This window comes from Salmo salar, chromosome ssa20, assembly GCF_905237065.1.
Source record: "Salmo salar chromosome ssa20, Ssal_v3.1, whole genome shotgun sequence".
Classification (NCBI taxonomy): Eukaryota; Metazoa; Chordata; class Actinopteri; order Salmoniformes; family Salmonidae; genus Salmo; species Salmo salar.
In genome coordinates this window covers 21,527,574-21,543,910 of record NC_059461.1, presented here as the reverse complement: position 1 = coordinate 21,543,910, position 16,337 = coordinate 21,527,574, and the positions used below count along the sequence as shown (strand labels likewise).

General features: G+C 43.6%; 1 protein-coding gene across 13 annotated transcripts in view; it reads left to right on the top strand.

Annotated features, from left to right (window-relative positions):
• Window positions 1-16,337, top strand: part of LOC106579918 (nuclear receptor corepressor 2) — a 142,321-nt gene that overhangs the window by 29,108 nt on the left and 96,876 nt on the right. For all 13 annotated transcript variants that reach the window (XM_014160309.2, XM_014160308.2, XM_014160311.2 and 10 more), the window contains exons 2-3: window positions 11,018-11,199; window positions 12,298-12,410. In XM_014160309.2, the coding sequence (XP_014015784.2) occupies window positions 11,095-11,199; window positions 12,298-12,410 (218 nt within the window). In that variant the 5' untranslated portion in view covers window positions 11,018-11,094. The remainder of the gene's footprint in view (window positions 1-11,017; window positions 11,200-12,297; window positions 12,411-16,337) is intronic.

The following is a 16,337-nucleotide window of genomic DNA, read 5'->3' as shown; positions in this document are numbered from 1 at the left end:
TGGCCATGAACCCACTTTCCGAGGGTGTCTCGGGAGTGGGACATGCAAAAAAACAGATTTCCATTTCACACCAGACACTTTAACAGGTTACACACAAATATACCCCCCCCTCATTTGACCTTGAAAGTACAATTCGGTACCTTTTTTCTGAGCGTGTAGGGGGCTTATTGGAACTGTCATTTGTGACTGAGAATTATAAAAGTGTGCTTCAAACGATGTACATTTGTGATAGCTTGGCATACCAATAAGATTATTTGATACTTTTAACGAGGTCAAACTAACATCTCAAATGACCAATCATGACTCTCGAGTCAGTAAAAAGTTGTTCAAAAAGAATGAATCGTTCAAGCTGCGCATCACTAGGCTCCTACCTGTGCACATCTAGTAAATAAAAGTATCCATACTTTTACAAAGTTCTGTCTGGCGTTGCCTTCAATGGCTTAAATGCATGGCTTTGTTTTCATGTCAAAGGTGAGAGCGTAAGAGAGTTTGAGCGTGTCAGGTTTAGCACCCAAAACAAGCCTTCAATGCTAGCTGGCCCAGCAGTAAGAAGTTATTTATTGGATTTCAACAAGCCATGTTACACTGCCAGTAACAGTGAAGAAAATGTGTTGGTTTCTTATGAAGGACATTAAGGCAATGATATGCTGTGACGTGATCACTCAGCCCTTTCGTGTGTTCACATTTCCTCTAAGTGTGTGAAAATAGATGACTGGAGAGTTGCTTCATACCATGATTTAAATCTGCAACTACAATATGAGCAGATTACCACAAGGACATGTCATTGTTCTCTGCGGTAACCGTGTATCAATCAAGTGTGTGTGTGTCTGTGTGTGTGAGTGAGTGAGACACCATCGCGTTGGCCAGGGCCCTTTGGTAATGAGGGTACGGAGAGAGAGATCCTTATGAGACCTGACAGGGTGCCACATTCCTGGCCTGAGAGTCCTTGCAGCCCACCTCCCCTCCGCCCTCCATGGCTAACTTAACACACTCCTGTAGCTGTTACCAAAACGACGGGCTGATGCCCATTACTATTTCACTCATCTGCCTTCTCACAGTGGTAAGAATTGAAGGGCTTGGCTTTGTGGTGGAGTTTATTGTGCAATTATGGGTGTGAGATAAAGATAATGTCTAAGAACAGTGCTTGATTGTTTGTTAGTCATTTGTAATCCAGGCTTTCCAAATAGGAACAGGAAATAGGCCTATGTGTAAGAGAACATCAACAGACCAGATCATAAATACATGAAGTCAAGGAGGTTTTGTGAGATAGACGACTAATAACAGAAAGCAGTTACATTAAACTGGTATAGACCAGCTGAGCTGGATTAATAAACAGGAGTAGGTTTATAGCATGATGCAGGGGTCTACTCTGAAAAATGTAGGCGCAGGCTCACACAAATTTAGGAGCACAATGAAAAATATTTCAATTCCAGGTCGCACAGCAAAATATTTAGGGGCATATGCGAGTAAAATGGTTGCACTGTAGAGCCCTGATGCTTTCAAGTAGCCTAAGTAAAGTTCTTGCTGATGTAAGGACAGATTAAATAGGCCTAAATGTTCAAACAAAACTCCATGTAGCCTTAAAAGTCAACACACTGGTATGGAATAGAACATCTATTTAATCTCTCATATTGCTATGAATTGACAGTACCAAGCTCTAGCTGGTTCCTGAAAATATGCCCTCAAGTCATACGTTGGCTACTATTAGAGAAAATATCAATATAAAGTTGACAAATTCCAGGCACACTCTTCGAAGGCTTGACAGGTCTTGTCTGTCTTCTCCACAGATATGACTGGCGTGTACATTTCCAGAATAATAAAGTCATTGTTTGAAGTCATGCTCCAACTCTCCTTCTTGGCAGAACTAGCCTATATAGGTCCAGTCTCTGTGTGTGTGCTTGTATTCACAAAGCCATTCCTAAAATGGGGAGGATAGAAAATGCAGAGATTAAATGTAGCCTAGTGCAGAAGTAGGTTCACTCTAGCTCTGTACTAGTGGAGCTGGAGAGCGCGAGGGAGTGAGAAGGGGAGTTATAGAGCAGGAGAGTGGGGTGACAGAGTTCATCCAAGCAGTGTTGGCAGTGAGCCAGTTGCTTGGCAGTGAGCCAGTTGCTTGCCTGTGGGTGTCTGTAGCTGTGCCAGTGCATGTGTTTAGCCTCCCATCTGGAAGGCCTTGCTCTGTGTTTATGTCAAAGCTTTTTATTTGTATCGGCTCACTCAGTTTGATTCAATGTTTTTTTCCCTGAAGGTCTTGTGACTGACTTCAAACCCCTTTACGTTCATCTAAGGGAGGCCGCTGCGGAGGAAAGCTTTTCCCAGCCCTCTTTGTCTTGTTTGCCTTTTTTGCCTTGGTTGAGCTCTTTTCTCATTACAGGGTTTATGGGAGATGGTGTTTTTTCCCCACAGCTCTTTCACCAGGAGTTCATCCCAGGACTGTTTAACAATATCTTTTTTAATGAAGTTCCCAGATCTGACCATTTTGTATGAATACAGCCAATCTCAAAGACACTTCACATTAATTCAAAAATGTCACCAACGTGTTTGTGAAATGTTTGTTACCAGTATTGATATGAATATTAGGAGGGCAAGGATTTGTTGTAGTGATCTAGGCTAACGTTGATAGCTAAAATCCAATACAAGTCCAAGAGAGTAGTCAAGCTCGGCAGTGATCTTAAGAAAATTAGAAATACTTGGGGCTTTGAGAACATGACTTTGCAGATTTCGCTTGTAATGGTCCAAGACCATGTCTGATTACTGATTGATTATGACAGTGAGTGAAGCTGCCAGGAGACTGCTGTGCGCTCCCCTCTCCGTGGCCCATTGGTGTGAGACTGTAGCGTGCCATTCTCGTGGCATCTGTGTGCATAAAGCCCCTCTGTTCCTCACCAGCAGACCAACGCTGCCATCGTGTAACTGTGAAATCAAGTAAAACTGTGTGGCAGATAGTGAGACAGGAAGGAAGAGCAGGTAGTGCTCCTCATTGTGTCATCAATGGCGAGAAAACACCGTGGGCAGAATGAGGAGGAGGCTAGTACATTGGTTGTTTTAACCCTCCTCATAGACACTGTGCTTTATGGTAGAGGGCTGCATTCCCACGTACTTGCATACCAGTGGGTCCCGACAGAGATCATTGCGGCGCAGTCTGCCTTTTTCATGCTACGGGTGGTCAGACAGACAATTTTGGGATGAAAATATTTTTGTTGTCCTGCAGATTATTTGCAAACGGTTGTCTTTCTGTTTTGTATACGTTAGCCTACCTATTCTATTAGAAGCACATTTTGTCGCATAACATGCTGACCACACCGCTCATGAACATGTTATTCAATTATTGCACCCCCAGTGCTCGCGCGCGCCAACGAGCGTCTGCGTTGCCAAGCACTAAAATAGAAGTCAGTTCTATTTGTGAAGCTGAAAGCGTTGTAAGTCCTGCCTCTCCCGTCTCCTCATTGGTTTATAGAAGCAGATACCCACTGCCATCTCCTCATTGATCATACCCACATGGGTGATTGAAAGATGAACTGAGTTCGGTCGATCGTCGTGGTAACTATGACAATCGCCATATGAAGTCCAAAGAAGAAAAAGCCTGGAAGGAGGAGCGATGACTAGAAACTATTCGGTTGACCGTTTTATGTGTGGATTAATTGTCAGAGTAGAGGACCTTGTGCATTTCAGGCAAAATAACAACTCAACAATTTATCCCAGGACAAATTATCTAACAACAGCAAGCTAGCTAAATAGGACAAATTAGCTAGCAACTGCAAGCTAGCTAAATTGCCACAAATGTTTAATGCTTTTCGACCTGTCCCCAAATTAATATAATTGGTTCAGAGTTTGTTTTGATATTTAAATCTGCTGTCATGATCGTGTTTGGTGTGGGGGGGACAAAATCAATTTGCGCACGATGGCACTCGCGTGCGGCCGGTTTGGCTACTGTGTTATTCACACACTGAATTTGCTGCTTCAAGTTAAGTAGCCTACCTCTCCTAGTTGGGCGTGAAAGATCAAGTGTGCCTACAGTAGGCCTTTGTGTGGTCTCTGCCTATGCATGGGCGGAGAATCACGTGGCAGTTATCTTTCCATTGAAATGATTGCCCGTTTGTCTCTGCCTGCAAATCGTTCTCCTCAAAGGTAGACTATATCCTATATGCACAATGTAGCTTTAGAGAAAGTGCAAGTGTCTGCTTTCATCGTTCTTGCTGCTACAAGTTCAGTAGCCATATCTGTGAGATCAGGTGTGCGTGTGATCTCAATTAAATTATAGTAGGCAAATCATGGACGGCGACGCACAGGGCAGTTATCTTTCCAAGGAAATGTACATCCTAAATATGATTAGTTTATAGTTTACTACGTTGCCTAGAAACTAATATTGATCATCATACTTGTCTACATCTGAAAATCGTCCCACTCCTAAAAACGATGTTATAAAACGTAGCTGAAGAGAAAGTGCAAGTCTCCAACTCTGCTCTCTTCAAACTACGTCTAACCTATTGGCTGATATAGCCCAGTAATATAATAGCCTAATATAATGGGTTACGTGAGGACCTCTGGTAATTTAACCTATTTCTTAGGTTATTTTGTGCATTTGTGCATTTTGATATTGATGGGACCATGGTTGGCAAGTTAGCAGTGGTGGAACTAGAGTTTTATACATGGGGTGGCCAAGGCACTTCAGGGGGTCTATAGACCATGACAGAAAATTGGCATCTAAGGAGCATGAATGAATCCTATGATTGCTGATTAGAGGCAGAAGTGATAATTCACTTAACCCGGAGTTCTTCAATGTGGCAGATAGTGAGGTCCAAAAGGGTTACGTCACTAGAATTCTTGAACATACTATGAATAGTCAGTGTGTCTACCTCGGAACTGCAGCTCAATTTCTTTCTCTCCCTCCCTCCCTCTCTCTCTCACACTCTCTCACTGTACTCACATACTGGAGAGACTTGGGTCACTGTTTTCATGAATATATATATAATCTGGGTCTATAAGTGTTGAACATCCAAAATATTTTCTGAAAATAAAGCTCAAGCACCATTGAGATGAAATAGCATTTGTGTTACATAAATTGCATAGTTTATTTATTTAAAAAAATGATTTACAAAAAAACACACTGCAATTTGACATACCAGGTATCAAGCAGAAATGGACTTGAAAAATAATTTTGGTGCCCATCAATATTACAAACTCATATTTATGCTCATATACACTACCGTTCAAAAGTTTGGGGTCACTTAGAAATGTCCTAGTTTTTGAAAGAAAAGCACATTTTTGCCAGCATCCTAGGAGGCCAGCATCCCGAAGTCACCTCTTCACTGTTGACATTGAGACTGGTGTTTTGCGGGTAGTATTTAATGAAGCTGCCAGTTGAGGACTTGTGAGGTGTCTGTTTCCCAAACTAGACACTCTAATGTACTTGTCCTCTTGCTCAGTTGTACACCGGGGCCTCCCACTCCTCTTTCTATTCTGGTTGGAGCAGTTTGCGCTGTTTTGTGAAGGGAGTAGTACACAGGGTTGTACCAGGTCTTCAGTTTTTGCCAATTTCTCACATGGAATAGCATTCATTTCTCAGAACAAGAATAGATTGACGAGTTTCAGAAGAAAGTTCTTTGTATCTAGCCATTTTGAGCCTGTAATCGAACCCCACAAATGCTGATGCTCCAGATACTCAACTAGTCCAAAGAAGGCCAGTTTTATTGCTTCTTTAATCATTACAGCAGTTTTCAGCTTGCAAAATGATTTTCTAATGATCAATTAGCTAACACAACGTGCCATTGGAACACAGGAGTGATGGTTGCTGATAATGGGCCTATGTAGATATTCCATAAAGAATCTGCCGTTTCCTGCTACAATAGTCATTTACCACATTAACATTGTCTACACTGTATTTCTGATCAATTTGATGTTATTTTAATGGACAAAAAATGTGCTTTTATTGAAAAACAAGGACATTTCTAAGTGACCCCAAACTTTTGAGCAGTAGTGTATATATATTTTTATTTAACAAGGCAAGTCAGTTAAGAACTAATTCTTATTTACAATGACTGCCTACCCTGGCCAAACCCGGTCGACGCTGGGCCAATTGTACGCTGCCCTATGGGACTCCCAATCACGGCTGGGTGTGATACACCCTGGAATCGAACCAGTAATAAAGTATGATGGAATTTAATTTAATAGCTGATATCGCAGGTTAGAGGAGGGTTTCATGATGACTTGACTTTCAAGATTACTGGGAAGTAATATTGTACAGTTTAAAGTTCTTCAGCTGCAAATATTTATGCCTTGTATCTATGGTATGTGAGAGAGAGCGCTCTGGTTTGGGTGGTTGCTGAAAGCCAAGGCACTGAAACATCACATGTTGTTAGGCCATATTTCTGGCAGCCAATACGCACTGCCCTCCATGTGTAGACTGCACCCCACACAGATTAGTGGTGAAACCTGAGCTACCAGGAACACCATTCCTCAGCGGCCCAGGGAAATGGCAAGTGTCCTAATGCCTCTTTTGGCAAGATTCACAGGTCAGATGTTAGGAGTACTCCCTATTACTAAAAAAAAATACAAGGGTGTGTGAGAGAGAATGCGTCTGAATCTAAACGTGATCTTCCTCTTTCAGTTTTGTTAGTGTGCTCTGCAATAACAAACCATCCTTGATTGCAGGGCATTTGGTACTGTACACACACTCACTGTGTCACAAAATCTCTGCTGTATAGACTATTTGCTGCTGTGTTCTATAGCTAAAGTAGTTTCCTCAGTCTATTTTCTCTCATTGATGTGTATTGTAAGAGGCATGAAATCTGTAAGAGGATTATGCCTCTCTTCCCACTCTTTTATTTACATTTCTTCATCACCAAGGAGGATAGGAGATCTTGTCCCTGAGCTAATGCTGAACGGTTAGTGCTTTTTGAGGTCAGTTCGGTTTTGGTTAGATTAAAAACGAATAATCATGGTTTTCAATTTTTGATTATATATTTTTTGTTGTTGAAATAATGACATTAAAAAGCAAAAAAAAAATATTTTAATGGAAATTCAAAAGCCAAAAATGGGTTAGGGTTAAAACATTGAATGTTAGTGTTAAAACATTGAAAATATTCCATTGTCTCAGTCAGGTCCACATTGTGTGTAGACATGAATAGAAAAATATGAAATTACTATGAAATAATACCATTTTTCAGTTGGGTAGGTTCCGTTTAGTTTTTATTTGATGACTTAAAGAAATGAAAAAAGTCATCATCTCATCTTTGCTCAGGCAATAGCAGCCAGATAACGTTCTATCCTGCCTAAGCATGCTGCAGAGCTGTCTGACCACCATTTGACTAGTTCTTCATAAGTAAATAAGGCATACTTTCACAAACAGTCTTTGTCCCTCTCGTCATTGTGTACATTCCTCATTCATGTGGTCTATCCATCTAACCCAATGTAGCAGGCATAAAAGTGTAGCCATCTCAGTCCGAGCCGGAAAGAACAAGCGCAAAGGATTATGGTCATTGTAGTTAATTACCGCATTTCTGCGCTGAACTAGGTTGAATATTTGCTTAATGAAAACTACAACTCCCTTCAGCCCAGCATCTCACATAGTTCTTGACTAGGTTTCTCTCATGAATTATTTGATTTCTCTCTAGAGAACTGACTTCCGCTCAATCAAATCAAATTTTATTTGTCACATGCCCCCAATTACAACAGGTGTAGACCTTAGAGTGAAATGCTTACTTACAAGCCCTTGACCAAATACCAACCAAAAAAGTAAGAGATAAGAAAAACAAATAATTAAGGAGCAGCAGTAAATAACAATAGCGGGGCTATATACAGGGGGTACCGGTTCAATGTGCGGGGGCACCGGTTGAGGTAATTATGTACATGCAGGTAGGGTTATTAAAGTGGCTATGCATGGATAATAACGGAGTAGCAGCAGCGTAGGGGCGGGGGTGCAAATAGTCTGGGTAGCCATTTGATTAGCTGTTCAGGAGACTTATGGCTTGGGGGTAGAAGCTGTTTTGAAGCCTCTTGGACCTAGACTTGGCGCTCCGGTACCGCTTGCTGTGAGGTAGCAAAGAGAACAGTCTATGACTAGGGTGGCTGGAGTCTTTGACAATTTTTAGGGCCTTCCTCTGCCACTGCCTGGTATAGAGGTCCTGGATGGCAGGAAGGTTGGTCCCGGTGATGTACTGGGCCTTAAGCACTACCCTCTGTAGTGCCTTGCGGTTGGAGGCTGAGCAGATGCCATACCAGGCAGTGATGCAACCCGTCAGGAGGCTCTCGATGGAGCAGCTGTAAAACCTTTTGAGGATCTGAGGACCCTTGAGGATCTGAGGACCCATGCCAAATCTTTTCAGTCTCCTGAGGGGGAATAGGTTTTGTCATGCCCTCCTCACGACGGTTTTGGTGTGCTTGGACCATGTTAGTTTGTTGGTGATGTGGACGCCAAAGAACTTGAAGCTCTCAACCTGTTCCACTACAGCCTCGTCGATGAGAATGGGGGCGTGCTCGGTCGTCCTTTTCCTGTAGTCCACAATCATCTCCTTTGTCTTGATCACGTTGAGGGAGAGGTTGTTGTCCTGGCACCACACGGCCAGGTGTCTGACATCCTCCCTATAGGTTGTCGGTGATCAGGCCTACCACTGTTGTGTCATTGGCAAACTTAATGATGGTGTTGGAGTCGTGCCTGGCCGTGCAGTCATGAGTGAACAGGGAGTACAGGAGGGGACTGAGCATGAACCCCTGAGGGCCCCCTGTGTTGAGGATCAGCATGGCGGGTGTGTTGTTACCTACCCTTACCACCTGGGGGTGGCCCGTCAGGAAGTCTAGGATCCAGTTGCAGAGGGAGTCATTTACAATAACAAGCAATTAACAATGTTACAAACGCAGCAAGATATTTTTTCTGTGTTTTATCATGCATTTTCTGCGTGTAACACACAATCCCGTGTTAATGTGACCCCTGGATACACATGGGCTCCGATGTGATACAGGAGTGGTCACCAAACCAATCTACCGCTCAGATTTCATGGTGAACGATGTTTCTGACTACTCCACCAATTTGCTACACCATGGAGGGGATTTTAGTCTGCTAAAAAACGTAAGCCTATCCAACATTAACCTATTAAAAGCTGTTCTGTAGCAATGAGGTTTGTGCTATAGGCCCAATACATTATCACTGCATACTGGCTATGCTTGAATTGTGTGATATTACAGGAATCAGGGTTTTTTATTTTACGTTTTTATGAACTTTTAGGTCTGCTTGTTCTCATGTCTTGTTGGTCTCCTCCTCCTGTTAATTGAAATGCATTCCAGGTGACTACCTCATGAAGCTGGTTGAGAGGATGCCAAGAGTGCAAAGCTGTCATCAAGGCAAAGGGTGGCTATTTGAAGAATCTTAAATATATAAAATATATTTTGTTTTGATTAACACTTTCTTGGTTACTACATGATTCCATATGTGTTATTTCATAGTTTTGATGTCTTCACTATTATTCTACAATGTAGAAAATAGTAAAAATAAAGAAAACCCTTGAATGAGTAGGTGTTCTAAAACTTTTGACCGGTAGTGTACACTGATTGTTTAAAGCAAAACTACTGAAACTGTTACTGATGGTGAACCTTAACAATCAGATTATTTTTTTTGAACGTAATCTAGCCCCGATCAGCAGGTATGCCAGATGAGTCGCGTCTCAGGTGGTTTCTTAGGCTACTTTATTCTGGTTTAACACCATTTTCAACAGCGTATTTGATAATAACCTAGCAAATTACAAAGCCTAATATTGCGTGCGGAGCAGCACACAGTGCTCAGTTTGATTAAGCAACTGATGTTGCCTGGTTTGTTCGGTAAGAAAAATGACTTGCTGATCAATGACTGTCAACAACACAGTTACATGCTTAGTTCGACACTGAAGGAAAGAACTCCTGAGTGGTGCAGAGGTCTAAGGCACTGCATCTCAGTGCTTGAGGCATCACTACAGACACCCTGGTTCGAATCCAGGCTGTATCACAACCGACAGTGATTGGGAGTCCCATAGGGCGGCACACAATTGGCCCAGCGTCTTCCGGGTTTGGCTGGTGTAGGCCATCATTGTAAATAACAATTTGTTCTTAACTGACTTGCCAAGTTAAAGGTTACATATAAAAAAAAATACGCATTAGTTGTCACAAAATATTCGTTATTTTCGGAAGGTAGAAAGAAAGTAATATGAGCAAAACATTTTAGTGAACCGGCGATTCGTAATGTTTGAATCGATTTTCTGAACCAAGCATTCTACATTTTGGATCGGTTTGGGTCCCGCACACCAATGCACTCGCGTCTTAAACATTTGAACCTGGGACAGATGCGTATTGGTGGAGTTACATCCCTGGAAATGTTGGTTAATAACTCAGCACTACCCTGAGGTTTTTACAAGGTGGTTGTGGGGGAGTAACCAAACACAGCACTGAGCACTTGTATCACAATCCATTTGAATCCATCTCTTTCACACTAGAAGTGCATTAGCTGCCGTTTGGTGAAATGTCCTTGGCGTTAAAACTTAATTAGTGTTGGAACATCCATGTCTTAACATAGTGTACATACAGTGCATGGAAATCCCTGTTAAACCCTGGGCATTAGGTTATCAACTAGCTGCTTGACTTAGCTGTTCATAGACAGCTCCTCCAGTGCAAGGGACAGAAGGCCATTCAGTGTGCAGGGCCAGGGAGCCATGTATCCGGCCAAGCAGGTGCAAGATCTCCCAGTCCCCTCCCTCAGGAGCGGTGAAAGTGCTAGCAGCTGCCGAGGAGATGTACTGACACTTAAACCGGGATGCACTGAAACATTCAACTGTAACTGTTCCAAAAGAGCTGGTGGCCAAACAGTGTTTCACCCTTCTCAATCTACTAGAAGGATTAGGCTATTATTGTTCTGCAGAAAGCTGATATCTGTGCCAAAGACTCCTAAAGCCCTGATTTAGAATGTCTGACTTCAAAGTGGCTTGATTTGGGGTGGTCAACTGTCCTGACTTGTAAGTGACAAGTGTCTCACCTTGCTGTTCTCTTCTCCGTACAGGTCCCAACCCATGATGTACAGCGCCTGCTCTACAGCCCCACCCACTTCCTGTCTTTAGAGGAAGCGGCTCCACCAGTATGTCCTCCCACCCCCAGTCTGTGCCTCAGGGCCGGAGGGCTGTGGACATCCGCCACCTGCCAAACCCTGCCAGTCTACCACTGCAGCTGGCACGGGCACACACGGTAAGCGCCCTGGGAAACTCTGGGCTGGTTTTCGCTGAAGCCAGGAACACTGGTACTTAGCACCTTCACATGAAAAGCTGAGCGTATAATTGTAGATGTTACCCTGGCTCCCAATCATTAGCAGTGATTTTGTCAACAGAGAATTATGCTGCACCGATGGAGGGAGCACGACCCTAGGGGCCCAAGGTTGTGTTTTTCTAACAGTAACGTTCTGAGGCCTCACTGTTGTGCGCGCACAGGGCGTGACGCCCTAGAACCTGCTCCCTTATTAGATGTAGAGTTGAAAGTTCATGTTGTCATGGTTGTTGCCTCTTGGGCAAATCGGGCGTATGTTATAGGGCCTTTCTTACTGAAGAATGTGTGTTTTCATATGATTGTTTTGTTTGCTTTTCTGTGTGTGTGTGTGTGTGTGTGTGTGTGTGTGTGTGTGTGTGTGTGTGTATATAGATATGTATAGTGTAATTCTTGTTCATTGATGTGTTCATGCAGGGCTCATATAAAGGTGAAATAAATAAATGGTGGAATCATGTTAAGGGTTTCTCAATGATGGCCTCACATCTTCCCTCATTTCATAATGGTTATGATGGTTGGCTTACCGGATCAGAGGTAGACTTCCCGCAAGAGGCCCCTAGCTAGTACGTACGCTCATCTTGTGGCGTGATGTCCCATGTTGGCTTGAGCCTCTCTCTCTATTATAAGGAGGGAATCCAAGGGTTACCCCCCCCAGGATCCCCACAGCTGCGCCTGCTTGTTAATCCACCCCCACCACTCCAACTCGTCATCACGTTGAGGAGGAGATAAGGGCAGACAGACGGTCCATTCCCCACAGTCAATCCCTCAGCTCAGGGAGAGAGGTGCACGTGTAGAGAAGGCCACTCTCTCATATGTGTGAGGGAAATGGAGAGAGAGGATTATACAGTAATGACCAGGGAGGTAGAGGGAGAAAACGAGGGAATAAGTGAAAAAACATTGGTGAGAGTTGAAACACGCCATCATAGACTTGTCTTGCTGTCTCAGATCTGATTTCTTATTTTTCTTTTGTGTACAGTTATGTTCCAGTTGTCCTCTCCTCATGTGTTGCTGTGTTGTATGTTTCAGGATGTGGGACTGGTGGACTATCACCCTCACTCTCGGGACTACAGCTCCCACCTGGCTCAGCCCCACCGCCGCAGACCCTCTCTGCTGTCCGAGTTCCAGCCAGGGAATGAGAGGTACGTAGCTGGCTACTACTTTGTACTACTATTTGACATAATTACACACACCCTGCTCTTCCTCAGGGCCAAGGACCCCCCCCCTCCTCTCAAGTATTTTAGCACATGGGTTTCTTTGATCTCGGACATTCCTAGAAGCCCCTGTCACCTTTGGTCATCACCTTAAATCATTTTTTTTAAGAACACAATTTGTTCTAGTGTGATGGGTGTTCAGATGTTGGCATGCTTATTTCATCTTCATGGAATCCTTTGACAGACACAGCAGCAGAGAAAATCAGGTCATCTTGAGGCAAAACACTTTCCTTCAGCGTTTTTCTGTCACAGTTCTCAGTGTTAACCCTCAGAGCCAATATGTTTTGTGCTCCCTCTTTACTAAGTTTATGCAAACCTAATGTAATTGGCACACCCAAGTCTTTCCATTGTAAAGTGTGGTGCTGAGCTGCTCTGGACTGGAGCGTAATGTAGCCTGGTTGTTGGTAGCTTTCTACAGTAGAGCCATGTCAGACACAGCATTACAATGTATGTAGCGCATCTCAGAAGAACTCAGGTCTTATATCTACCCAAGTGGTTTATTCATTATATAGTCATGCTTTTTCTGAGGCGTCGTCTTGACGAGTGGTTATGAATTATTTATATGCGTAATTGTTTGCATATCACACAGATGAAAGGCCTCGAGTGCAAAGTGTTTTTTTTTTTTCTTCAGTTGATTGAATTAGCCAATATTCCTGCATATGTTAGCTAGGAAAAAAGTACAGGATGCAACTGAAGTGAAGTGTTTTTCTCATGAGGTCAACTGGATACTAGTCAAATGGCTGTCAAAGCAGCGCTGTGTAGCAGTGGCCCTCCGGGAGGTCTTCATATTCATTTGTATTAGTTCACTGTCCTCACCTCTCTAGAAATCCACCTGCACATCTTTCTTTGTGGTTGTAATGCAGGCCCTGTCTCAAGTGGATGTCAAGTGAGTTAGGCAACATTACCCTCAGGAATGCTACGGGGACACATTGGCCGACACCAGATGGTAGTTGTGTCAGTGTGTGTGCCCGCGTGTGTGTAATGTGTAGCAGTGTGCGGCCAACCGTTTGTGTGTGGCTGGCTGTGCCTTGTCTTTCAGTATCAGTCAGACAGGCTTACTGGCTCTCTGGGACTTTGTTATTGAAGAACCTGCCCATGCAGCATTTCCCAGGGAGCATTGTGTCCTTCCTTGACCACTAGTTCTCTGCCCTGTCTTCTTTCTGGGTACAGTAGAGGACTCCACTAGTTCTGTCAGCACAAATGAACACCACACAGTTCTCGTCATTATCCCAAGAGGACATTGATTTGGCATGGGTCCCCAGATCCTCAAAAGTTCTACAGCTGCACCATCGAGAGCATCCTGACAGGTTTTGCGGAGAGACATCAGCTTGTGAGTCCCTAGTCGAGCATTAGGCCTAAACGCTCAGCATTACTTCAAGTGGGCTGAGATTCCACCCTGAGAATTTGCCGTCTCACACACCTATTCTGAATAGTGTGAATCTGTCCTTGGCAAAGCATCAGTCTCTTGCCCTCTGGGATGCCAGGTACTCACTTCAGCAGCATAGTTCTAGGCACTCTGCTATATTTGGCGTCTGAGCATCCTCCTCATTGAGACAAGTCATTCATATTAGAAGGATGAATAAGGAATGAAATTCAAAGTGAAAAGTTAGACAGAAGCTAGGTTTCCATTGAGTCGGCGACAGATTTTCATGCGACTATTCTAAAATCTGCATAAAGAACATTTTCCCAGCAGTGGTGCATTTCCATCAAACAGACTTGTTGCAGATAGAAATCAGTGCGTGATGACAGTGCAGACACAATGTACTTTTTCTTTTAAATGTTAGAGGTGGGGGTGTACTGAATTAAAATAAAATGTTCAATGTGTTTCCATTGCATTTTCAACTCTACTGATCGGTTTGTCACAGAAACTGTTGCGTTAAATAGCAAATGTGTCTGCTCTGGTCTTGGCAGGTGCACTTTAGCCAACACCTCGTAGATACTGTGCGGGTAGGCTAGTCTTCCTGATGAGATTAATATGGATAAGAGCGAACATATTTTTATTTGTCAAACGGCAGTCAAGCATCGATCATCATGTCACCAGCCTGGAATCACCAGCTTGGATTTCAGTCTGGAATCGAACCAGGGACTGTAGTGTCGCCTCTTGCACTGAGATGCAGTGCCTTTGACCGCTGCGCCACTCGGGAGCCTCGGGAGCCCTCGGGAGCATCAAGATCACCTTGCACTTTCACCACCCTGTGAAGTTCATCACAACATGTTTAATCTGTAGCCGAATAAACCGCATGCTTTCCCAGTAAGTTGTAGTGGGAGGACCACACACGTCATTGCGTGATGATAGTTATTATATCAACAAAAGCGTTTCCACTGACATTTCTCTCAGAATTCATTTTACTGACACAAAAAGATCCAACCTTGTCTAGCATACCGTTTTGTCATAAGTTTACCTACACATTTTCTGTTTCCATCAGGCCTGTTGTGAAATGTTTTATTCCAGGTGTACTTTACTCGCATAGAAAGGTTGGATGGAAACCGGTTTATAGCCTAGTATTGGCTCTGGCCCCTACACATCCAATCATAACTCCCTTCCTCTATCATTCCCCACTAGCATTAAAAACCTAAACTATAGCTGATGTAGGATATATCACTGTCAAATTGCAGGTCACTACACACGTGTAGCTTCTATAGAAATCTCATAGGCTATATCTACTGCATGATGACAAATTGATTCCCTAAGCAAAACAGTATCCTCTCTGTGTGCTTTTCATACACTTTCAGTCTTTCACACATACTATGTCTCTTCTTCCTATTGGCCTCTTAAATCCCATCAGGGATAATGGCTTTTACTGTAGAGCAGCAGAAACCACTTTAAAATAAAATGTTTAGGTGCCTAATCTAGGCCCATGGGCTGTGTGTACCAGGAGCCTCGGAGGTTGTACGAGGTCACCTGAAATGAATGGAGCAGGGCTGTCGGTGAACTTTCTTTTCTTCTCAGCATTAGTCTTTTAGTTAAGTGCTTTTGAAAGCAAAAGGAGACCTTGGTGTGTCTAAAGAATAGATGAGCAAGCATGAGTGATGTGCTAGGATCAGGGCATCTGTTGATTTGTTCTATGAGGAAAGATAATGATGATAACCTTAGTCTTGAACTATGCTTATTTTAACAAATTCTCTGAGGGACGCTTTAGTGGAATATTTTCCCTTTCCTTACTGTGTTGTTTTGCTCAAGGCACAGCACTCAGTCTAGGCAATTGCGTCACATAGAAGTTATCCTGAGATTTAAAAAAAAAATCAACTATCAAACACAGTTGTCTCTGATGTTTAGTTTGCGGAGTCGACTGGTAATCCCGTTTTTTCTGTTTGATGTTCTCTCCTTTTTGTCTCTCTCTTCCTGTACTCATTTCAGTTCCCCGTCCCTGCCATGGAGCTTCTACCCCTGGCCCACTCTCTCTCCCAGCCTCCCCTGCTCTCTGCACAGCTGCAGCTTTTCCTCGGGGGGGATGGTAGTGGAGAGATTGGCAAAGGCACAAACGCGTAGTGCTTCCACGATAACGCGGCGCTATCGGCACGCATGATCTGTGCTCTGCTCATAAGGGGACCCAAGCCAGTGAGAGACTAATGGAGACGTTGTTGTATTGTATCACAGCGCTGCGCACCGCCTCCTCCCTGATGTCCCTCACCCCTCTACCCCTTTTTACTCCTGTCAAATCCTCCCCAGGGATCAGATTATGTTGCACGCTCATGCATAAGCTTGGAGAGAGAGAGGGAGAGAGAGAGAGGGAAAAGGGAAGAATATAAAATAGCTACAGAGCTTGATGATGTGATTATGTAAGTGCCAAGCCTCTATGGCAATCAGAGGGGTGTGTGTCTAAAAGGGGAGTGAGGGGGAAGGGCTTTTACACA